Raw genomic sequence first — 24,900 nt, forward strand, 5'->3', positions numbered from 1 at the left:
AGCAACCACAGTAAACTTTAAGTCGATGTAAAGATAACTATGAGGTGTTTGGGGAGAACAAACCAAGGCACATTAGCTAGTCTGGGCTGGTCAGGGAAGACTTCCGGGTCAAAGTGAAGTTTAAAAGACAGAAAGAGGAGAAGCGGGGGAAGAGAAGGACAACCCAGTACCTGCAAAGGTCCAGAATCCAGAAAGAACGTAACTCACAGGGATCCACTATAAAGCCTAATACATTTTTTAAATCTAGAAAAATAATAGTTTTTACCTAATAGTTTATTCTCTCTTGCGTCTGGCCTGTTTACAAAAAGAAATAAACATGATAAACCTAGTGGAGTTAAAGGTGAGGAATTGCTATAATAAACAACAATGTATGTACATTTCAGAATAGCTAGAATACTTCAAATATTTCTAGAAAAAAGAAAATGTAAATATTTAAGGTGATGGATATCCCAATTACCCTGATTTGATCTTTATACCTTATATGAATATATCAAGTTTTTTTAAAAAAAGATAATTTCTAGAAAAATACAAATAAAGATTAGAGATTGGGCATTTTCACCTGTATTGCACTCAGGACCAGGAAGAGCACTTGTGGGCTTAATTGTATAGACACACATTGATATTATGTACTGTGTGGCAGGTAGCAGTATTTAGGTTAAGCTTTCTGGAGGATACTGACAGCCTGTTATCTAGCAGAATGTCTAGAGAAAACTTGCAGCCTTTCAGTAAGGAGGTTTGATGGTAGGTTTTTATTTTTAGTTGTAGAAATAGGTTGTAAGGAGTCATCAGTATTTTCAGAGAGTTGCACAAGAACCTGGTTATAATGTTATATTTGGAGTCACTGACATAGCAGGAGTTACAGATAACCAAACTTGTTATTGAAGCATTCTGGAACTGCAAGGAATAATGTTGCTGGAAGTAGTCCAAAGCAGAACTACATTTACCAAGTTCTGCACTGCGGTGGTTAGTGCAATAGAGGTAGGTCCAAGGGTGACTCAGAGCATACCAACATTTTTTAATCCCTTATCTCCTTATTTCCAGGAGCTTTAAAAACCCTGGGAAATCTCACAAACTCACTTGTTATCTTTGCATTCAAATTCTGCAGGCCAGTTACCTCGTTTCATGGTATTTGAATGGTTTTGATTTTAACACATACAAAATCAAAATGCATATTACATTGATTAAAGATGGTCTTGCATGCCTTAGGATTTTGAATGTAAAATGCATTCTAAAATAAATCAGAAATTCACAATTTGTGGCTGGAAAATAGAAAGTGAGGAGTAAGACCAGAAAGAGTGTAAATCTCTGGAGACCTATCCGAACCTGTAGTTTTACTCTTTCTTACCAAATCAGATACATGAAAGTACAAAAGGCTTTAGAGTATACATAAAGTTTATGTTTTTAAACACAAAGAAGACATATATAATCTATTTTATGTTTCAACAACTAAGTAGAATAAACAACTGAGTAGATTTAGGTCCGGAAGCTAGTTCTTTTTTTTTTTTTTTTTTTTGAGACAGTGTCTCGCCCTGTCACCCAGACTGGAGTGCAATGACTCAATGGTGCAATCTCTGCTCACTGCAACCTCTGCCTCCTGGGTTCAAGCGACTCTCCTGCCTCAGCCTCCCGAGTAGCTGGGATTACAGGCGCCCGCCACCACGCCCAGCTAATTTTTTGTATCTTTAGTACAGACGGATTTTCACCATGTTGGCCAGGCTGGTCTCAAACTCCTGACCTCGTGATCCGCACGCCTTGGCCTCCCAAAGTGCTGGGATTACAGGTGTGAGCTGCAGCAACTGGCCTGGAATATAGTTCTTTATTAAATGAGTTGGCTTGTCTCTTAATTACAAAGGTCAAAGGGCCAGGTTGCACCCATAGACAAGTGCCAAGGTGCGTTTTAGGCACAAGAGCAGAGAAACCTGTTTCTTCTTTATGACAGAAGCTGCATGTGTAGTCCTGAGTACCTTACTGACAGCTGATCCAAATAAATTTACTTCTGGGATTTCTAATCTTATACATATTTTCAGGTGGCATAGCCCAGAGAAACCCCTTTATTAAACTTAGCCTCTTTGGCATTCTGGAACATTTAATTCATTGATTATTAAACACTAAACCTCTCAGGCTAAATAAGAAACTTTCAAAATGTAAGAAAGCTGACTTAGTGCAAGAGACTTAAGAAAGTATTTTCTTTATGTTGAGAGTGTTTAGTGAGACTGCTCTTTCTGTAACAATCCGTATCACCACTGAGCAATGCCCATAATGGTTAAAGTCAAATCATATACCTATACTTACTTCATAGGACAATTACCCAGTATATCAAGCCTCTGGTCCGTAGGACCTCATCAACCTGGATGATAACTTTTTTTTATTGCATTGCCATTTCATACTGTTAAGACCATGTTGCTTTGGAAATTAGGACTCACCCATCTTAGCTTCTGTTTTGCTTTACTATATGGTATCTCCCAACTGAAAAATGGAGAAAAAATTTTATTCTCCTTGTCATATTGTGAATTCCCAACAATAATCTCACATTGGGTTCACCCAATGCCAATGCCAAATACTCAGAAAGTGATTAATTCCTTTTCTCCGCATTTAAAGGTTTTTTAAAAAAAGAATGCATTGATTTGTTTTTATAAATAGTTTTCTATTCTGATGATAAATGTTATGCATTCTCATTATGGAAGAATTTGAAAAATATGAAACTATAATGAAGAAAATAAAGCTCATATGTTATCCCTATCCTTAGAGATAACACCATTAATGCAATATAAACAAATGTTTTGTCTGAATGTTTGAGCTGCCAGTGTACTACAGAATGTTGAAGTTTAAAACCTAAAAAGTCTTCTATTTTCCATGCTCTCAGAAGCTGGGCATGTTTCTGTTACTTGTTCAAGGTTATAGCAGAGGCAGGCCCAGGAGCCACCCTCCTACCTGGGCCAGGGTGCTCTCCACAGTGATGTGCACACCCAAAGTGCTTTCAGGTCTAAGTCAAATCTTGACTCACAAGGGATTTCCTTCATGCACCTCCAGGATCCGCAGTAAGGGTCCTCCTTTCAGATGTGGGGGCTCATCTGTTCTCTCTCCAAGTTGTCATATTAATATTGTCCATTTAATAGATGTGTTCTTTTTAATGCAATGACAATTTAATCTTTTTTTCACATTCTATTCACTATAGAATATTTGATATAAGAAGTGAGGCCCAAATATTTTATTCACATTTTTCAACAAGAAATTATACCAGCATCATTTTAGTTTGGTTTCATTCATTCATTCAGTGAAGAATTAACACCATTTGTCTAGGGCTGCAGTATTCTGGTACTGTCTACTCATGCCTATGTCATTATTTACTCTGACAGAGCATTAAACTGAAGTCCATTTCCAGTCACAGACAACTATAAAGAAGAAAAGCCTTTAGCGCTATTTCAAAGTAAAGTGTAGCATTCCTTGCTGGCCCAAATCTGGCTAAGGGAGGCCAACTTCCTTTCTCGAATATTGATGACATGCTAAGCTTGCTTAGTTTTCTCAGCTGGTTTGATATTTTCTCTTAGTCATGAGGACAATGGTCCACCTATTAACTAAGAAAATAGGAAGGCCGGGGATGTTGGCTCACACCTGTAATCCCAGCTCTTTGGGAAGCCAAGGCAGGCAGATCACCTGAGGTCGGGAGTTTGAGACCAGCCTGACCAACATGGAGAAACTCTGTCTCTACTGAAAATACAAAATTAGCTAGGCGTGGTGGTGTATGCCTGTTACTACTCGGGAGGCTGAGGCAGGAGAGTCGCTTGAACCTAGGAGATGGAGTTTGCGGTGAGCAGAGATTGTGCCATTGCACTCCAGCCTGGGCAAAAAGAGCGAAACTCTGTCTCAAAAAAAAAAAAAAAAAAAAAAAAAAAGAAAGAAAAGAAAATAGGAAGAATCTTAAGGTTGGGATTCAGATCCATTTCTCTATTTTGACTCTTTTCCCACTTCACTAGACCCAGAATGAATACTCTGATCTCAGAAAACATTATTCTAGAAATATTAGGCGTTGAGGTTTATACAACATGAATATCACACATGGGAGAAAATCAAAAGTTCTAATAATTCAAATAGGAATCACAAGACAAATACTTTTCTATGGCAAAAGAAAAAAATAATATTTGTAAGTACAAGCTGCTAGTCCCTAAAGCCTCTGAGTGAAGAAATCTGTGAGAAAGACATTGATAGCTTTCAAAGTGTGACTTGAAAATTGAATTAATAAAAATTGCCCCCCTTTAAGCCACTATAATTATAAAGGTTTTATTTTTCAAAATGGTGGCCAATAAATAAATAAATAAACAAAGGTCAGAGGGCAAAATCCATAAATTTCCATGGCAGAATCTTACAAATGTGATGCCTCAGGTCCTTGGCGTCAGTGAAGAAGCAGCAGCAGGTGCGACCTCCTCCTCTGTTTCTTTTATTACATTTCTTAATAATTTTAACCCTACCCCTTTCTGCAATTTCCAGGAACTGGAGAATAAAATCCCTATTGAATTTGGACCTTTTCCTGTCCCACTTCTGCAAATACACACTCTTACTAACTCTGGCCCAGAATTTTTAAAGTGCCATTAATTATTCTTATGTCATTTTCAAAACCTGCAGCACATCAGAGGGTTGGCCTTATAGAAAGACTTACGTCACAAACATAGAGATAATGTTTGCTTTTACAAATGGCTGCAGCAGGTTGAAAAATAAGACATTTGTGTTCAAGTAAATACCCTAGAATTAGAACAACTGTGCAAACAATATAAACTCCCCAAACTCTACGTTACCTACATGCGAATGTGAATGAACTCTTATGAGTAGAGGATTGGAGAAAAGTTGTCCAAAGTCAAGATTCAAAGTACTAAATGTCAATTCTTTTCCTTATAAATGTGTTGTACCCTCACTTCATCTCCCAGATAGAACTCAAAGAAAGCAAAATGCCAAAATTTTCCACACATAAAGATATGAAGATTTCCTAAGATAATGAGGGAGTTCCCGAACTATAAACTGTAGTTTCCAATGGAGCATCTTTCATCTTTGCAACAGTCACTTGAATTTTTTCAGGGATGTGGATGGAGGGAAGGGGAGAAAGAGAGACAGAGAAAGAGAAAAAAAATCATGTCACATAGTGAGAGATAAGAGTAAGAGATTATAGTAAAGGGTAAGAGGAAGAATATATCTTCAAAAGAAACTTGGAGTTTTATTTGTTAAGGTTTACATTTTTATTAGTCATGAAGGTATTTGAAAATAAAACTCAGCCCTCCAAAAAATGTTCTACCTGACAGGATTTGGGAAATAATACAAGGACCTCTTGTCCCCATGTGGCTCTTCAAATAACTGTGAATTCCCAACAATAATCTCACCGTGGGTTCGGACACTGCGGTTCTAAAAAGAAAATAGAATCTCCCCTCTCTAGAATCTTAACTAGGGTAACACTTGAGGTATTAATTGATTCATTCAGTCTCTCATTCACTTATTTCTTTATGCATTCAGGTATTTGTTCAGCATATCTACTGGATCCTTCTTCTGTGCTAGAGAAATACCAAGCTGAGGATACAGTAGGGAACAAGGCAGATATATTGTCTATGCCAATAAGAGAGCTTGAATCAATGTTTTTAATGGTGCAGGCTAATGTGGCTGGGTGTAATGAATCCGAAAGTCAAAAATCAAGGACAGATTAGCTTAAATAAATGTCTCAAGGCACTCGCCTTTCCTAATACTAAATTATTTCCCCACTGCCTTCTTCTACTACCTCATCAGGAGCTAAGATCTAAGCATATGATGGTAAGGCTCTTAAGAGAAAGCCTAGTACATTCTCTATACTAGAATCCCCCAGTGTTGTGTTTTGCATTGCTTCAGTCGATTTACCTTTCTCTATTATGCCTTGTACCTTCACTGCCACACTTAACACTTGTTAAGTGTATTTGCTGAAGCAAGATTAATATGTAGTTAGAAGTTTTCCTGAAAGGCATAAAAATCATAGGTTCCAGGTTACGTTCTAAGCACAGTGCCCTGGAAATCTCTGTAAAAATTATATCCCTGGCAATGCAGTTTGATTCACAAACATGAGATTGCATTTTCACTAGAAAAGCAACAATAATGTTTAGGTGTTAAATGCAAAAAGAATTCTATCTATAACGACAGAAAAGTCCCCTCTTGAAGAGTAATATTTCATGCCTGGCCTGACACTGGGAAAAAAAAGTGTTTATTTCTCTCATTATTGCCACCTCGTGGACAAAGGTGATTTATTTGGACAGCACATAGGAGCATGTCTTAGTATTACCACAAGATGGCAACACATACCCACATTTTCAAAAATGTGCTCAGACTGTTCTGCTCCTACAGAAGGTGGTGGTTAGGAAATAATAGTCCAAAATAAGCATTCCGTTCCCTTTTCCTAAAGAAAAATGGAATTCCAAGTGTTAAGATCTTTAGGATTCCACAAAGAAGTTGATTTATTACAGGCATAGGGAGGAGTACTTAACATTTAACTGGCAACTTATTTTGCTTTTTAAAGATATTTCAAGCAAATGTATATTTCATATCTGAATTTTTCTGATATTAGCTTCACAGAGAATATTTGGGAATGTTTTTTATATGCTTCTTGCAATCAACTGTCTCTAGTTGATTCATAGGGGAGAATCTGTTTCCTAAGAGATCCATTAGAATCCATTAGAACATGTGGATTCTTACCCACACCTAGGCCAGTGATAGGTTAATGCAGGCACATTGCTAGACTTTTCCTGATCAAAATGTACTCTAATCAATCTGCTTTCCTGTCACTTTTTTTTTTTTGACAGAGTCTGACTCTGTCGCCAGGCTGGAGTGCAATGGTGCCATCTCGCTGCAACCTCCACCCCCACCCAGGTTCAAGTGATTCTCCTGCTTCAGCCTCCCGAGTAGCTGGGATTACAGACATGCACCACCACACCCAGCTAATTTTTTGTATTTTTAGTAGAGACGGGGTTTCACCGTGTTGGTCGAACTCCTGACCTCGTGATCTGCCCACCTTGGCCTCCAAAAGTGCTGGGATTACAGGCATGAGCCACTGAGCCGGCTACTTTTATTTTATTTTTTTTTTTGAGATGGAGTCTCGCTCTGTTGCCCAGACTGGAGTGCAAGGGCCTGATCTCGGCTCACTGCAATCTCCGACTCCCCGGTTCAAGTGATTCCCCTGCCTCAGTTTCCCAAGTAGCTGGGATTACAGGTGCGTGTCACCACGCCAGGCTAATTTAGTAGAGACGGGGTTTCACTATGCTGGCCAGGCTGGCCTCAAACTCCCGACCTCAGGTGATCCACCTTCCTCAGCCTCCCAAAGTGCAGGGATTACAGGCGTGAGCCGCACCCGGCCTCCGATCACCTTTTTTGTGCTACAATATCCCAGTGTTTGTTCATCATGTTGTTGCAATTATGTATATATATAAATTATTTGGACTTGTAATGCCATTACTTACTTGTTAAGATATATTTTTCTCTCTCCACTAAAATTGCACTAATATTGTGTAAAATCCACTAAAATTGTGTAGAAAGGATTTTACCACAAAATTGACAACTTTCATTTATTGAGCATTTATTGTGTGTCTGGCACCATTGTAAGTATAGTATGTTGATTAATTGATGTAATTCAGAGCACAAATTTATAAGGCGCATGTAAAACTCATTTTAGAGATGATGAAACTGACACAAACAGAGGGTAAGAGAAAGCTTTCAGCTGAATCACTGGGCTTCCTACCTGTCTGGATTTCTGAACAATTGCTTGAAATCATTCCCATGAAGCCTGTGTACCAGAAACTTAGTGTTCTTTAACTGAGGATGGCCTCATTGAGGATTGAGGCCTCTTTTAGGAAAGAGCATCGCTCTGTAGCCTTAAGGGGTTCTTAAAAATTCTTATCATAATAAGCTATGAGGCTTAATGCAAGAAAGAAGGAAAGTTGCACTTTGCACAAAAGTCGTGCCTTTCCAACCAGTATTGAATCATTTAAATGTCCCAGTGATACCTCTTGAGTCATACAGGCATTGCTTTCACAAAAACTGCTGAAGGGGTATTGTGGAATAATGGGCTAGGTTCTGTCTAGAGAAGTGGGAGCCCTAAATTTCAGTCTCAGCTTTGCCTCTCACTTTGCAAATGACCTCTTTGGGCCTCAGTTTCCTCATGTTTTCATGAACACATTCTCCACACTGCCTTTCAATATTTTTTAATGCAATATGTAGATCCAAAAGAAAAGATGTCAAAGCTGGTATTATGAAAGGAAGCAAGTGGCAGTGTGTTTAATATACAACTTAAAACAGCAGTGGTTAGATGATGAGACATATACAGAACGACTAGAGACAACAGCTGGAGACTATTGTTTCATGTATTAATAGAACCTGGCTTCACTTCCAGGGTGAGTGCTGGCTTCTGCTAGGAGAGGAGAATTCTTACTCCATCTTTCTGTATGGACTTGCAGCATGTTGCATTTGTTAAATAGAAATAACTGGAAGTGATGGTCTTCAAGGACAAAAGACAGGTTCTGTATTCCACCAGCAGTTTGGGCTCTTCTATCTGAGCACCCACTAAGTTGTTCCTGAGCTTCAAAGTGGTATCCTATAGAAATTTTACATGCTTGCTTCTAAAGACCTAAGAGCATTGTGGTTCACTTGATAAAGATACTTAAAAGAGAAACCAAATATTTAACCTACCTGAGCTCTTCCGACCCTGAGACTTATTTATAAATTAAACAAATATTTATTGAATATCCACTACCTGCCAAGCTCTAATCTAAGCACTAGGGATACAGTATTTGAGAAGGCATACACAGCTGCTGCCCTCGTGGAGCATATATTCTAATGGAGAAGATAAACTATAAACAGGCAAAAAGTATACACATAACATGATGTCAGGTTAGAGGTAAGTGCTATGTAGATTAGTAAAGCAGGGTAAAGGAATAGAGAAAATAACAGAAAATGCTATTTTTAACAAGATGGTGAGAGGAGTCCTTTTCAAGTTGATGTCATTTCAGCAGAAATCTGAAGGAAGTGACTAAGTGATCAATACAAAGATCTAGGGGAAGAATATTCCAAGCAAATGAAAAGCGAGTGTGAAGGTTTTAAGTTGGAATAGACTTGATCTGTTGGAAGAAGAGCAGGACGGCCAATTGGCTTGAGTGGAATAAACCACAACGAAATGGTAGGATGAGGTTATGGATCAGACACATTCTATTGTTCCACTGAATTGCAGTCAAGAGTACCTTTACATTCCATACTCAGAGTTCTTGAACCTGTCTACATGCATACAATGTAGCATCAGGTATTTGAAGCTGCAAATCATTTTTGCCACCTCCAACTGCACAATATCTGTTCCAATAAAACAATCTCTTTCCATTTGCCTTTCTTTCTGTCTCTACCAATATTCTTTCCTATTAAAATGTTCTTTCCTCCTTTTCTCTTATTCTCCTTTCAGTGGAGAGTATCAGACTACCTTTGTGTTTCTTCTTAATTGATAAAGATTTTTTATTTGTTTTTGTTTTGCTTAATGTTTCTTATTTTAGAAATTGGTACCACCGTGCACTTCAAGCAAAAAGGTATGGTTCTTATTTTTGGTTACCTTCCATATGTCAAAATTAAGGTTTCACAGCAATATATTGTTGTCTTATATACTTGAGTTTCAGTGGAATAATTTGTGATAACGATTTCCTTAACACAACTGGCATTATTTTTTCCAAATTGTGAACTTTTTCATTTACAAATAGTTCGTGATCAAACCCATGACCTTTACATTGCTCTTGACAGTAATTTATTTTTAAGTCCCTGGAACAGAGTAAGTTATGCTTTGCCCTACTCCCTGTTCCTACTTTCCCTTTCTTAAGTATTCATGGTTCATTCTGACAGAGCTGCAATTTTGGAAATGCTCATTGCCCAGTGACAGGGCTCTCAGAAGAGATGCAAAGCCTAATTTACATTCACTTGTTGACTTCATAAAACAGACCCTAAAATGCAAGTAGTTACTAATTCTGAGGTGCTGTCTTTACAAGTCCAATAAATCATAGTCCCTAACAGTGTGTATCTCCAGACCAGAGCCACAGAGGCACTTATGTGGCCAGACCCCACCCTCTTCACTTCCTGAAGGTCACCTACATGATTATAATTGTCTCATATGAAGGCGTCTTCCTCTGTGAGTGTCAGAGGGGTGAGACAACCAAGATCACTCTCAATTGTGGAAACCTATTCTTGTGGAACTTATGTCCACCTATGATCAAGAGCCACAGAGATTATGGACACTTTGTTGCTTACTCCCAAGAAAGGGCCAGCACCGTGTTTATGGTCAGTGCTACAAGGTCCTCCCTAAGGGAACAGGGAAGAGGCGGCCATGAATATATACTCGGAAACAGGATCATTTGAGGCCTTCAAGAAGGCATAAAATATTGTCCCTTTCAGCCCTTCTTTACTTCCCAATGCCATCATTACCAATTATGTTTTAATCTTAAGTGGCTAGTATTATATGTGATGCATTATGGATTTGATATGTGGTTGAAGAAATAGGGCATAGCTTTTTTTTTTTAATTTCAAAGACAAGATAAACTGCCAGTGTCACCAGAAGTTCTACGTATTAGACTACAATTTTAAAAAATTGTATGCCAAAATTCCTGCTGCTGTGTTGATGAAAAAGATGTGATGATTCTGACTTTACTGTGAGAGTTTTACCAAAATCTCACTTTATAGAGAGTAGAGAAAATGCATAAAGAGCTAAAGAAAATGTAGGAAGAGCTCACATTGTATTGATTTTAAGACCCATTACTCAAAGAAAACATCGACATAGTAGTTCCCCCTTATCCGCAGGGGATATGGCCTCAGGACCCCAGTGGATATCTGAAACTGCAGATAGTACAGAACCCTACCTATACACACTATGTGTTTTCATATACATATCTATGATGAAGTTTAATTTATAAATTAGGCCCAGTAAGGGATTAACTACAATAATAATAAAACAATTCTAACAATATACTGTAATAAAAGTTATGTGAACGTTATCTCTCTCTTTCTCTGTCTCTCTGAATATCTTATTATACTGTATGTACCTCAGGTAAGTGAAACGGCAGAAAACAAAGCCACTGTTAAGGGAGGACTACCGTATTTCCTCTCCTCTAATTTGCTGCAGTCTGAGCTTTAATCCTTTCACCCAGAGGAAGCTGTACTGGCAGAAAATGGACAGTAGGTGGCGCCAAAGTCAATTTTATCAGGCTTCCTTTTAAATATGTCTTCCCAGGATGCGAGCATGCCTTAGTCGGCTGCGCTAGATGTTACGGGAGGCAGATTCTTAGGAGACTTTGTAGATTCGTGTTCTCCTTTGTTAAACAAGTGTTTTACAAATTGTTTAGAATTTTGTTCTATTTTCAGTCACTCAATCAGCCCTTAATAATTCTGAGAGAATTCAAACTTTAACTCCTCTAGCTTTTTTTTCTCGTATGGCTGAACTACGAACTGGAATAAAATTATGATTTATCTATGATTTCTTAGTGGCTGAAAGGAATACCTAAGGATCACTGAGAGCATAATTAACAACCCCTTTGAATGAATTTAGTCCTAAATCCAAGAAATGGGCTCTCAGGAGGAGCAACAGAAAACTGTTGACCAGATTTGAATTACAAAGTGTCTCTAAGCATACGCTTTCTTAAATAGGTGTTGAAAAATCATCTGGTCCTTTCCTTGAGATTTTACTGAAAGACAAATCAATTGGCTCCAGATCCTGAATGAAATTTATAGTCTAGAGACTTGCCGAAAAATTCTCATATCCCTCAATTTCAGAATGTTTTATCAATGTTGCCCTTAATCACAAATTCCCTTTCATTGTTATGGGAAAGTGCAATCCAGCATTCACCTGGACACAGAATCTCACTTAATCCACCTTGGGGTTGAGAACCTTGACCTGCCATGTTGACTTACGATTTGCAGTCCTGCTGCAGCTGAATTTTGCTCCTTAGAGTCAACATTTAAAACCTTGACCCAATTCACAAATCAATGCCTTTGATTCAGGTTGGTATTTCATCTCTTTCTGTAATCCAAACTTCTGCATTTGGATTAGTAATAATGCAATTTACTAAATGTTTACCAGATACCACATATATTAGTGGGTGTGCACATATATAACACGCATATACAGTGTGGTTAGAGACTAAAATATGATTTTTGTCTGTTATATGAAAAACACGTCGCAAATTTTTGAATTGTGGTTCTATTTGCCCATCTATTCTTAAGGCTAATTTATGTTTGCAGACTCTTGCTTTCATTTTATCTGTCAGTATATGAAAGCACTTGCTGAGCTTGGCCATCTGGTGTGGGAAATAAGATTTATCATTTGCATTTCCACAAATAAGCAGAAATTTCATAACTCTGAAGTAAAACATAATTAATGATTTTGCTGATTATTCTTCCCTGAAATAGCCATTAACTGAAGTAGTCTCCTATGCAGTCACATATATCTATAATTGCATACACACTTGTGATGATTTCCCAACTACCACCCATTTACCCTTGTATTTTTAAGCCTATTTATTTACTCTCAAACCCAATTATGAAAGGAGTAAGTCATATAAGTAGACTAAATAGCTATATGAGAGCACTTAATAAATAATAATTGATAGAGATGAAGATATCTTTAACTGATGCACAAAGTAAGTTTCAAATATACTTGTACATCACTTAATGACTGGGATACATTCTGAGAAATGCAGTATTATGTGAATTCATTCTTGTGAGCATCATAGCATATACTTACACAAACCTTGATGGTATAGCTTACTACACACCTAGTGTATATGGTATAGCCTACTCCCAGGCTAAAAACCTGTAAGCATGTTACTATACCGAATACTATGGGCAATGGTATTTGTGTATATAAACTTATCTAGACAGAGCAAAGGTATAGTAAAAATGCAGTGCTATAACTTTATAGGACCACCTTTGTATACATGATTCATCTTTGACTGAAATATAATGTAGCACATGACTGTATATAATAATATTATAAAAGATAAAATTAAAGATTATTAACATAGTTATACTGGGATTCCCCATTATAACATAGAATAGCATGTGAAAATAGCAGTTAATTCTGAATTATTTGTAAAAGATCAATAATATGTGTGCATATCATGTGTATATATAAGTATATAACATATATACTTTGTATGTATGTGTATGTATACATGTATTATCAAGAATGTTATATGTGAATGTGTTTATCTAGGTTCATTTATTCTGTAATATAGTTTTCAATAATGGAATTTTGGCTTTCTCGAATACTTACCACCATCAAATAAAATGATAAGATTAGTCTTAACCTTGCCAAGATATCACTCAGCTCCAGGATGTCAACAAGATAATCTAACCTGCCCTTGCACCAAAAATGAGATTAAGGCAATCAGCAGAATTGGACTCTTTCTGAAAACCTCTTGTTTTACACTATCTCTGGTGCAAACACAAGTATTTTTTGCCTAACCCTCTATGGCTTTAATTTTTGTGTAGTTTTTCTCTGTTTTGAAAACCTCATCAATAACACAAATACAACCAAACCTGCCAAGGAGCTCTTGCCATCTAGTGTACATAGAGAGACTAAAAGGTTAGGAAAGTAACATTCCTACCAGCCCAAAAGCCCTGGGGGAAGTTGCCACTAAGAAAGCTTGAAGGTCCCAAAAGTCCAAAAAGGGTGGGAGCAGGAGACATAGAAGTAGATTAGGAAAGGCCTTGAGCTGACTTAAGACACTTGAATTAAGCTCCTGGTCAACAATTACTAATCGGGTGCCTTCATGCAAGATACAGCATCTCATTGAACTTAATTCCTCATGAAATAAATGCATGAACCTGAAGGTAGCTAAGGTGTCTTTTGTTAATATGATCCTATAACAATTCAGAAAATTAGATAATTAATTCATCGAATCTCTATTCTGTGTTTCCATAGATTTACACGTAATAAAGCTCATTTTATAGTGTGTGCTGATCAAAGTTTGTATATGTTCATATTTTTATATTAGGTGATGTTTTTAATATTCTCAAGAAGGTATTCCAGTCAAAACCCTCCTATCAAAAATCTTCTTTGCAACGATAATAGTTGTCTCCTTGTTTTTGTTTGTGCTGGCCATTTTAATCAAACCCAAGTTTAATTTGCTGAATGTTGACCGAAGACTTACAGGTACCCCTTTACTGTGTAGTAGTGACAGGCAAAGACTCTGGAGCTAGAAACCTGGGTAAAAACCCCAGTTCCTCTGCTTGCAAGTTGTGTAAACTTGTACAGTGGATCCAACCTCCCTGTGCCTCGATCATTTCACTGTAAAACAGGTTTCATCATAGTATCCACCTTATAGCATGGTTGTGTGCTTATATTTATAGGGCAGCTGTGACAAAATCGTGTTGTAAGTGCTGTATAAGTGTTTGTGGTTTTGTTTTTATTGTTGTTGTTACTTTTATTATTTACATAAAGCATAGATTAGGAGACCATGGAATTCAGCATTTTTCCCTGTTATCCTATCTCCGATTGGGTATGTTTGTAAACAGTTTTGGAAAAATTCACATACCAGAGGATGCTTCCATCATACCTGCAAGCCATCATAGTTTCACACACACACACACTCACTCACACATAATCCATCTGCATATGCACCCTCAAAATTTCAAAGTGACTGACAATTACAGTCACACAAGTTTCTCTTTTGAACATCATTGTTTAAGTATGTAGTCTTAAATCCAAAAGTCCCTGTAGTGAAAAATACTATTTTTTTTTGCTTTAATGGAATATGAGCAGAACTATACAAAAGGAGAAAAGTGGAACAAGCAAAGCACAGACGATAAGCTCTTCTGCCAGACCACTGATTGCCTCCTCCCCAATCCTCTCTTTTATGAACACACAAGCCCCTTCTCCAGCTGCCTATCCATCCTATTTCCCCTCTCAGACCCACACCCACATCCCCCAAATTGTGTCCACATTGGGAAGACTAAGATGGCAGCAGGAAACACGGATTGCCATTCCAGGTTAATCTGGGTGAGTTCAAATCTCAGTTCTGCTCATGGTTGGGACTTGCCTCTCAACCTCTCTAGGTGTGTTTGTTTATTTTTGTTGTTGTTGTTATCGTCTTTGTTTTTGTTTTTGATTTTTAAAGTGACAAATGAAGAGTTTGGAGGAGTTGATCCTTTGCTGCCTCTTAAGATTTTAAAATGTATTGACGTATTTTATCCCTTGCTAAGGTACCATCTAGCCATAAGCATTACTTTAAAACAGTTCTCCTCCCCATTAGCAAATAAGTAATTACTGCTTCTCCCCGGGGACAGAGGTAGTCATGGTTTGGTTCTGTGCTTTATTGGTGGAGATGCTGTGATGAATTGGCTGGAAGACCCGTGTCTGACTGCTGAAGGACCCTCACCAATGCTTAGAACCTTAACGAGTGCTGGCACCAGAGGACTACTGAGGGCAGGGCCAACAGGAGGAGGCTAGGTGAACCGGAGCCTGCTGCATCATGAGACACATTAGTGATAGCCAGTTTAAGGACTTATCTGGCAAGAGCATTTTGTATTTAGAAATGTTTCAGCCAATGATGCCCCTTAGGATACTTGTAGCCTGAGGAGGAGAAGGATTTAGGAAGGTTTTGAGCCTTTCTTGGGCTGCACGTAAATCAGTAACTTTGAGACGCTAGTACCCGGCTAGGTCTTACCTCTGATTCCGTCAGCAGTCAGCTATAACATACAGTGGGCCCATGTAACTCATTCTCTTTCTCTCTCTCTCCTTTTTTGCTCTGCAGGACCTGGGTCGGTGAGAGGAATAAATGGATCCATCAGTCTGGCCGTACCACTGTGGCTGCTGGCAGCATCTCTGCTCTGCCTTCTCAGCAAATGTTAATAGAATAAAAATTTAAAAATAATTTAAAAAACACACAAAAATGCGTCACACAGAATACAGAGAGAGAGAGAGAGACAGAGAGAGAGAGAGAGAGAGATGGGGGGAGACCGTTTATTTCACAACTTTGTGTGTTTATACATGAAGGGGGAAATAAGAAAATGAAGAAGAAAATGCAACATTTAAAATAATTTCACAGTCCATCATTAAAAATTTATGTATCATTCAGGATGGAGAAGGTTCTACCAGGATATGTTTATATCTACTAAGCAAATGTATGCTGTGTAAAGACTACACTACACTAAGGACATCCGGATGCTGTAAAAATAAGAGAAGAACCAGATGGATATTAAGCCCCCAACACACACTTTATCCTTCCTTCCTTCATCTTTTTTCATCTGTGGGGAAAAAAATAAGGTCTTGCCTTTGGTGTTTATATTTCCATAACCTTTTAATTCTGTTTTTCATTTGAGCTGACTTGTAGCCACTTCAGACTATCAATGGAATCTTATGTTGAGCCTTTCTCTGGCTTTCCTTCCTCCACTATCTCTCCAACTTTAGAGATATCCCCTCTCCCTCCAGTGTGTTCTATCTCCCCCACACCCACCCTAGATACTCCCTTTTTACCCACCTTTCCTCCCTCACCTCTCCTCACCCCCACTCCCTCCCCAGAGCACTAGTCATGCCGCAAATGCTAGGAAGTGTCATTTTAATTTTCTCCACTGTGCGTGTGTGCTCAAGTCTTTCGCTCTCATGTGGGTGTACGTGTGTGAGCGTGTGTGTGTGTCTCTCTCTAAAGCATGCCAAGGGAATGGTCCATGTGTACATAGACTCATTGTGCTGTAGATACTGTCCTGCATTGTAATTGTGAGATGCGGCTGTAACAAGTTGCTGGGGGAGATGGCGGGGAAAGAGGCAAGGAGCAGAGTCCTCCTCTCATCCATGGCTGTCACATGGCATCAGTGTGTATTCAAACCAAGCTGTGCCCCTTCCAAGGGCAGGACCCCATATTCCTCCTAGTCCCATCATCAGAACCGAGTGGGGAGTCACTCAGAATATCACTGTAAATGAAAGTGCCTACTATCGATGGGGTAAGCAAACAATATAAGGAATTATGACATGGATGAGGTGCCCTAGGAGAGAAAATTTCAGATTTTACTCTCGTTTCATGAGTCTGAGGGATTCATATATTTCCTGGCTTTTAACAGGGTGGGCCCTGCTCTGCTGCGAAAATGAGCAGCATGTGTTGAGTAAATCCCCAGAAACAGGAAGGTCTCCAAGTGTCAACTCCCAGTGGAAGAATGATGAACCACTTGGAGATCCTAAGCAGCCCTGTTTTACCTCCTCCCTAATCTTCAAATAACATTTGTCCCATGAATTCCCCTGAGCAGAGATTGTTTCCTATTTCAGATAAAATACAGTGAAAGTGAGCAAGGCAGAAAAAGTCAACAGATGCCCAGGCTCCTACCGTATTCTGGAGATACTGTCAGAGCTCTAATACAGAGCATTGGCCATAATGAAAAGCAGTCCATTCCTTGTGCTCCTCTGCAGATGTTTTTCCCAGTGTTCTAGGTTAACATTTTATTTGGTTGCCTGCATAATCCCTGTTCTGTTTCACTGATGGTGTTTGCAGCATCACTGTTCATGGTGGTCCACTGTTATCCTATGCCAGGGTGCTAAAAATTGCATGATATTCACCTTCCCTGCTCTATTTAAATTTACATCTGTAAGAGTCATCTTGACATTAACACTGAAATGTGATCTAGGTCCTTAACCAAAATTGCTGGGCAACTTGTAATAAATTTAGACAGAAATTTTATGAGTACCACAAAGCTTGGTGTTACCACATCACCAGAAGGATTTCTTAGGAAATGTCTTGCAGAGAGAGCCGGCTCTCTGCATGTAGATATCTTTGTCAGAAAAGCAACCCTTGCTCTCACTTACACAATAGTAGGCATTGAAAGTGGTTCAGTTCATGAGAGGACAGAGGATTATTTTGAGATTATATTTGAATATAATCTTGTAGAGCCAAATATGGTTTGTCGTTAAGTTGGAACCTTGTAAATAGCTGTTACATGATATAAAATGTGAAACTTTGTAACTGGAAAGGAAGGAAGGAAGGAAGGAAGGAAGGAAGGAAGGAAGGAAGGAAGGAAGGAAGGAAGGAAGAGAGGGAGGGAGGGACGGAGGGAGGGAGGGAGGGAGAGAGGAAAAAGGAAGGAAGGAGGGAGAAAGATCTAAGTAGCATTGTTAATTTCTTCTAAGGGATTGTATTGTTTGTTTTAGAAGCTTATCACAGCCTTCTTTCATGATTTGGCAGTTTAGACTTGAAACAAGGAAAAATTCAGCTTGGGGATAGTTAAGAGTGTTTATAGCAGATTCTGACATAGGGGAGAAAACAAATTCTCAACCAAGAAGGTAGCTAGTAAAATATAGGGAAGGTGAGCCATATTCCTATGCAGCATCAATTTATTGACAATCAGGTATTTCTCTTAACAGTTTGGTCTTCTTAGTTCAAGAATAAAGGGTATCATCTTTAATAATAAGCATTCCCCATAAATTGAAGAGGCAGTCACACGCTTAAGTGTGTGGCTTTAGAAAAGTGCATGCTAATTTAAAGATACACAGGAAGAGAAAAGTAGAAGAGTTAAGTTGGATGTTAGTATTAGCTTCAGGAACAGATCCCCATGGCATGTCACAGGCCTTAATTATATACCTGGCTTTCTTATTGTCTCCACTTTATCGTGAGAACAAGGTCTTGGTTTCATGAGAGGAACTTCTCCATTGAAATAAATGTCTCTGCCATGTCAGCACCATTTGTTCCCTCGGTTTTAATATAATGAACCATATATTAAACATAACTAAACAAATATTTAAATGTGGTGTTTGCCTATATCTCTAGCAGGATCTGGGAATTTTAAAAATTTGCTTCTGGCTCCTGTTTCAGAGAAAACATTGTCCCCAGAAATCTCATAGGATTGAAAGTGTTCCCTAAGCAATGTGAACAATGGAGGAAAATATAGTTTAGAAAAAGGTCAGGAAAAGGTAGGGCCAGAAGACTGACACCAAGAAATCACTGAGTCTCAACGTAAGACTTCTTGGAATTTAGTTAATCATATTGGAATAAATTCCTTCAAGAATCTTGTCCCTTGGTAATCAAAGCTTGAAACCCTGCACTGAAAAGCACCAACTGGTTGGAAATAATATACTGAGAGGAGTGAAATTCATCAATCTGAGTGGCTAATATATTTAATATCCTTTCTATACAAAGTAAAACTCCACCATTCGTAAAACAAAATCCTTAGCCGGGCGCGGTGGCTCAAGCCTGTAATCCCAGCACTTTGGGAGGCCGAGACGGGCGAATCACGAGGTCAGGAGATCGAGACCATCCTGGCTAACACGGTGAAACCCCGTCTCTACTAAAAAATACAAAAAACTAGCCGGGCGAGGTGGCGGGCGTCTGTGTTCCCAGCTACTCGGGAGGCTGAGGCAGGAGAATGGCGTAAACCCGGAAGGCAGAGCTTGCAGTGAGCTGAGATCTGGCCACTGCACTCCAGCCCGGGCGACAGAGCCAGACTCCTTCTCAAAAAAAAAAAAAAAAAAAAAAAAAAAAAAAAAAAAAAAACCCTTAGACCCAACTTTCAGTTGACAAGAACAGAAATGACTTTGACCCAGGGCGCTTCCTGAAGAATGAGAACTATCCAGGGTTTTACAACAGCAGAATTGTAATCATGCTCTGTGCAATTGTTGAGCAAAGGTTTTGCCTTGTTGGATAAAAAGTCTTGCTTGTTTTGAGACATAAAATTCCCCTGTCTTAAAAGAACTAAGGCTTATAGAAAACCGTATGTGTTTTCTGTCAGGAAGGACTGCCCCATTGACCTTTGCCTTCTCTTCCAAGTCAGACAGACTTCTCGCTTGCCATGGGCATTTTTTTACTACGTAGTCAGACTACTGGGACTATTCATAGAGACCTTGTAAAAGTACTCGTGATTTTCACGTTCTTGGAGGACCAAACAAAAATCTGTTTCTCCTTCAAAAATGGACTTACCTCCTTTGCACACAAAAGCTAAACTCCTCAGCATGAAATTATTTGAGTTATTACTTTACCAAGTTGTGAGCTTCTTGAATCCTCCAGAGTCACAGATTCCATCCCTGAGTTGGTTGTGGTTTCACTGTTTCTATTGGCTAGTCTCCCTGAATTTTTCATTTTGTTCTTTGCAGGGCTCGAATTATTTGTGGAAAACAATAATATATATGTGTGTGTATTTTTTTTATCTTATCTTTATAGATGCTATATTTACAATAATGTGTGTATTATAAGACAAATTAAGAATAATGTTTTGAACTTAAAAGGAAGAAAAGTACTGAATTTGGTTGTTTGGAAAAAAAAAATCTATGCTCATGTGGAAAGACATAGAACCCCACTTTTTCCATTTTGTAATTATTTGCCAAAAAGAAATTTGCTTGTCAAACATGTATAACGGGATTAACCATGTCCTCATTTTTCTTTTCATCCTCATAAACTTTTAGCCTGCATTTAGTCTTGGTTACCAGTATCATTTTTTAAGAGAAATGAAAGTACAATGCTATATCTGACCTACATAAACTATTAATATTTTGAAGACAAATATGAAACATACCACAAAAATGGTGAGATAAGACCTTGAATTAAGAAACAAAAGTGCAGTTTAGGAAGCCTCCTCCCTTGCTTAAATGTTTAGAATATTTCTTCTCCAAAGACTGCATTTGCCTCAGTGATGTAAATTTTCCATCATGGTTGGCATAATATCTGTAAACATCTCACTAAATGCAAAATGGAGTTTACATTTATGTGCATACTAGCAGAAAAGAAGTAAACTATTCTCATTTGCATGTAGCTATGCTGTTCAAATGTCGCCAACCAAAATTTAGGAAAGAATTTGTTTTCACCCAGCAATGTACATCACTTTTCTCTTGGCAAGGAAGCTGGTGTTAACGTTGGGTTTAGGTTTAACATTTACACCAGCGAAAATGTTTATGAATATTATGGAAAACTTATTTTAAACCTTGATTTCTTTTCAGCACATTTACATACTGCGTGCTGATTAATAAATTAGGCACCAATCATGTGTAAATCAATGTAAATCACTAGTTTATGTACATAATATAAACTATGTAAACTTCATTTTTCATGCAGTGCCCAACTACTGCTAATCCTATGATTCTTAAGGAAAAAAAAAATCAAATAAAAATAAATAAAAACCGAAATGTTTCACAGTTCAGAATGGGAAGAATTATGACTAAAGCTCCAAATACGAGGTTGCCTTAGAAAAGGAAGCAGACCCACAGGAACAGTTGAAGGTTTATATCCTGCTCTTCACCTCTCTGGTCTTTCAGGATCTAAGTGGAGATTGTCCCAACTGTTGCTGTAGTTGTCTCACCCGACCCCAAAGCAAAGGAAATAAAGGGAAAAAGAGAGGGAAGGGTTTTAAGGGCTATGTGCCTACTGTATCCACTCCCAGATATCTTCTTTTTTAATCCTTTCTCACCATCTAAGATGTCTTACTCAAATAGCTCCAAGGAAGTGACCTAAACCTTGATGAGCAAAATATTACTCAGTTTTTATTTTCCATTCAACAAAAGCAGTGAGACAGCTTGCCATCTGGATTCTAAGAAATTGTGCGATATAAAAAATGTGATATCCTCGAGAAATATCTTGCTGAGTCACCCTAGGAAATAACTACCTTTACTTTATCTGGTAGCCTAATGTTTCCACATATTTATCCTGAATATTGCAAATGAGGGACTGAATCATTTTTAATTGGGAGTTATCTCTCTCAGGCATGTTCTCTTGGAGTCTTTTTGAAGTGCCTGATGCGTGTAACAGGATGACATATATATCATTCCTACAATATGAACAACTGTTACATAAAAAATCATCAAGGAGATGATTTCAGGAAACAAGTGAACTTTCTGCAAAGACTTAGAAAAATTTTAGGTCAAATTAACTTCAGGCTTTAAATGCACTAATCTACCTAAGAGAAAGAAAAAAAAAAAAAAAAAAAAAAAAACAGAGAGGAAGGAGTTTTAAGGGCTCATGTGTCTGTTGTATCAACTCCCAAGTGTCTTCTTGGTCCTGCTTCCTCATCATCTAAGATAAATGACAACTTAAAGGCGGGTAGAAGGTGTATTGAATTGGGAGTCAGGAGAATTGGGTTCGAACCCCAAGTTCGGCCACAAATAAAGCTGTGAGACATTGGCAAGTCATTTAACCTTCCTGAGTCTTGGTCTTCTCATCCTGAAAGTGAGGGATTTGGTAGACCTCTCTAAAATCTCTTTCAACTCTAACCTTTATTCTGAATAAGAATTTAATATTCACTTAGTGCTGTGCCCAGCACTGTTTGTAAACAGCAGCTGTTTGTTATCTCTCGTTTGGTCTCTGTATTCTCATCACTTCTCAGAACTATCATTCTACTGTCTTCATTTCTAAACCCAAAACTGCTAGAATACAGGGACTCTGGACTGGGTCTGTAAATTTCTTCTGATCAAAACTTCATAGCAGTGTAGAGAAGGGACACATTCAAATTACACTAAGGACACTGACATAGCTGGGGTTGTTTCCTTGTTTATAATATTGTAAAACCTAAATGTGGAACCATATTCTAATAATCTTTCATAGGAAGGAAAATAGCCAGACTGGGTATTATGCATGTAACAAATGAGGACGTTGTGCATAAGAAAGGAAACATTAGTTTTCTCTCATCCTGGGCCAAGTACCTCATTACAGTAAATGTGTGTCCTTGGAAACTCTTTGCTTGTGCTGATGGCGGTAAGCATGTGGTCCCAGGCAGGTTCAAAGGCTGATCTGTGAGAAATGGGCAAGACAATACATTTTGTTTTGGAAGGAATTTCTCATGGAATAAGTTTCCCAAAGCTTGAATTATAGGCTATGAAATAAAGCAAATAGATGGAGAGAAAACAAGTACTGTTTTCAAAAAGTACAAGTCAATTCTATTTAAAGAAGACAAGCTGAAAATAAAACAAAAATAAACACAATTTAGGAGGTTACAGAGTTGAAGACAGTATGAATTGTTGTGAAGGCCAAAACCAAATGTGAAAGTTAGGTTCTCTGAGAAGAGGGTAAGCAGAAAGGATGATTTCTCAAGCAATTAATAAGGAATGATTTTCTTGTGCCATGTTCTGGATGCATTTGAGCACAGATCCTCTTGTCCCAAGCTGTCCTAGAGGCTCAGGTTAGCATCTATCCAAAGTTGTCCTTTGATTTTATTGTCTGAAAGAACAGAAGGCATTGGAGTTTCCAGGCACTAAAGAGTAGGGTTCGTTCATCACTTCCCAGCATCACATCACTTTGTGTAGGTAAGGATATATGACGTGCTTACAGTACTTATGAAGCTCTCTCTAAGTGGGAGAATGACCTGTCCATGGGAAAACTCCCTGTTTTCATGGTCATTTCAGAAGTACCTCTTTTTGGGCAGTGCTCCTGGATCTACTTCTACAGCCACATTCTTCTCTGCACAAGCCCTCCCTGTGTAAGGCCAGGCACAGTACAAATATGCTTCCTGCAAGTGAAGAAAACCCATGGAAGTCCTAGCTTCATGGCACGCTGCAGCAATCCCAAGCTACCAGGAGCCTCTTTTGAACCCACTTCCCTAGGTATTTGCTCTTCACCAGAGAATGGAAATTGTTCATCCTGGTGAACTGTGGCCAAGTTCTGCTCCCTAAGTATTTACTTGGAGTGGGGAGGTCAAAGGGAAGAAATTCAGGGGGAGAGAAGCAAAGGAGAACACTTCCAACTCCCTCCCCCATCTCCCAACGCTCCCCACCTTCCTTCTCACTGCTCTACTGAAGGGTGTATAAATCCTGCTCTTGGTTAGAATTCTCCTTATTAACAGTGTTATATACATATAAATATATATATAAATATATTCCTTTTTTCAGCCCTGTAGACATGAACTGATCTTCCCTTGAAGATCAGAACAAACACATGGCCATTTTTTGTTTGGGTTTTTTTCTTATTCAAGGATTTTCATTTTTGTTTATTGGGTGGATTTTTTTCCCTGGGTACTAGCTCTGTGAAGGAAATAAAAAGCGCAGTGTGTGTGTTTAAAAAAAAAAAAAATTAAAATTAAAAAATGCTTTTTTTCTTTTCTTTTTAAATGTATTTAAATTCTGTTTCTCTCTTCTGTTACTTTACACGTATGAATGCTCTGCTCTTCTGTGATCTTAAAACGAAATAAACGTGAAAAGGAGATGTGTCTTCATTGACCTGAGTCAGTGATCATGTGGTTGACTGCACTATTTCTTGGAGGTTTTCATGAATAAAATAGAAAATGAAGCCTATGATAATGAGTATCATGTAAGGGAAGGGCAGAAAAAATACTGAAAAATCACTTGAAGGCGTTCTAACAATGAGTCTTCTGTCACAGAAACGAATGTGGAATTTACAAGAATTTTCTTCACCTAAGCAAAGAGGTTCTGTGAACGTGTTCCACCCCCCCACCCCTTAAGGGACCAAAAGAAATAAGTATAAATTACCACTGAAATGTTATAAATAAAGTATTAAGACACTTACGTTTGTTAGACTTGACTGCGACCTTGGGTTATGATACCAAAAACGTTAGAAAATATGCTTTTTCTTTAAAGTCTCCATAGTAGTGGTTATTTTTAAGGGTTAGTTTTAATGAGATGCTACCTATAGCAGTAGAAGGAACTAAGGTACCTTCTACAGCCACCTATTATTTCTACTTACAAAAATGCAGGTTGTTTTCTTTACTGCTGAGAGCTATTATCTTCACGAAATGTTTCCTGAATCTCTATAGAATCCCTATTGCATTACACAGGACACACACACAAAAAAATGAGAAATAAGCAATCTATCATCCAAAGAGGTGAGGTTGGCTAATCATACATCAGAAGTCACTGGGAGCATCTGAAGTTCTACTCTTAGGAGTCAAAGTGGATTTGAAACACCTCTATGAGAATTAATCCCAAGTTGGGGTGGCTGGGGGATAGAATGGAAGAATGAGCACTCATGA

The 24,900-nt window shown here is 38.2% G+C and overlaps 1 protein-coding gene across 3 annotated transcripts in view; it reads left to right on the forward strand.

Moving 5' to 3' along the window:
* Nucleotides 1-24,126, forward strand: part of LSAMP (limbic system associated membrane protein) — a 652,933-nt gene extending 628,807 nt beyond the window's left edge. For 2 of the 3 annotated variants that reach the window (XM_065539171.2, XM_005548088.5), the window contains one exon: nucleotides 15,771-24,126. In XM_065539171.2, coding sequence (XP_065395243.1) covers nucleotides 15,771-15,868 — 98 coding nt within the window. In that variant the 3' untranslated portion in view covers nucleotides 15,869-24,126. Of the gene's footprint in view, nucleotides 1-9,530; nucleotides 9,564-15,770 lie in introns of all 3 variants that reach the window. The other variant, XM_005548086.5, reaches the window with a different exon arrangement.
* Nucleotides 24,127-24,900: the final 774 nt, after the last annotated feature.

Source organism: Macaca fascicularis, chromosome 2 (genome assembly GCF_037993035.2).
Source record: "Macaca fascicularis isolate 582-1 chromosome 2, T2T-MFA8v1.1".
Classification (NCBI taxonomy): Eukaryota; Metazoa; Chordata; class Mammalia; order Primates; family Cercopithecidae; genus Macaca; species Macaca fascicularis.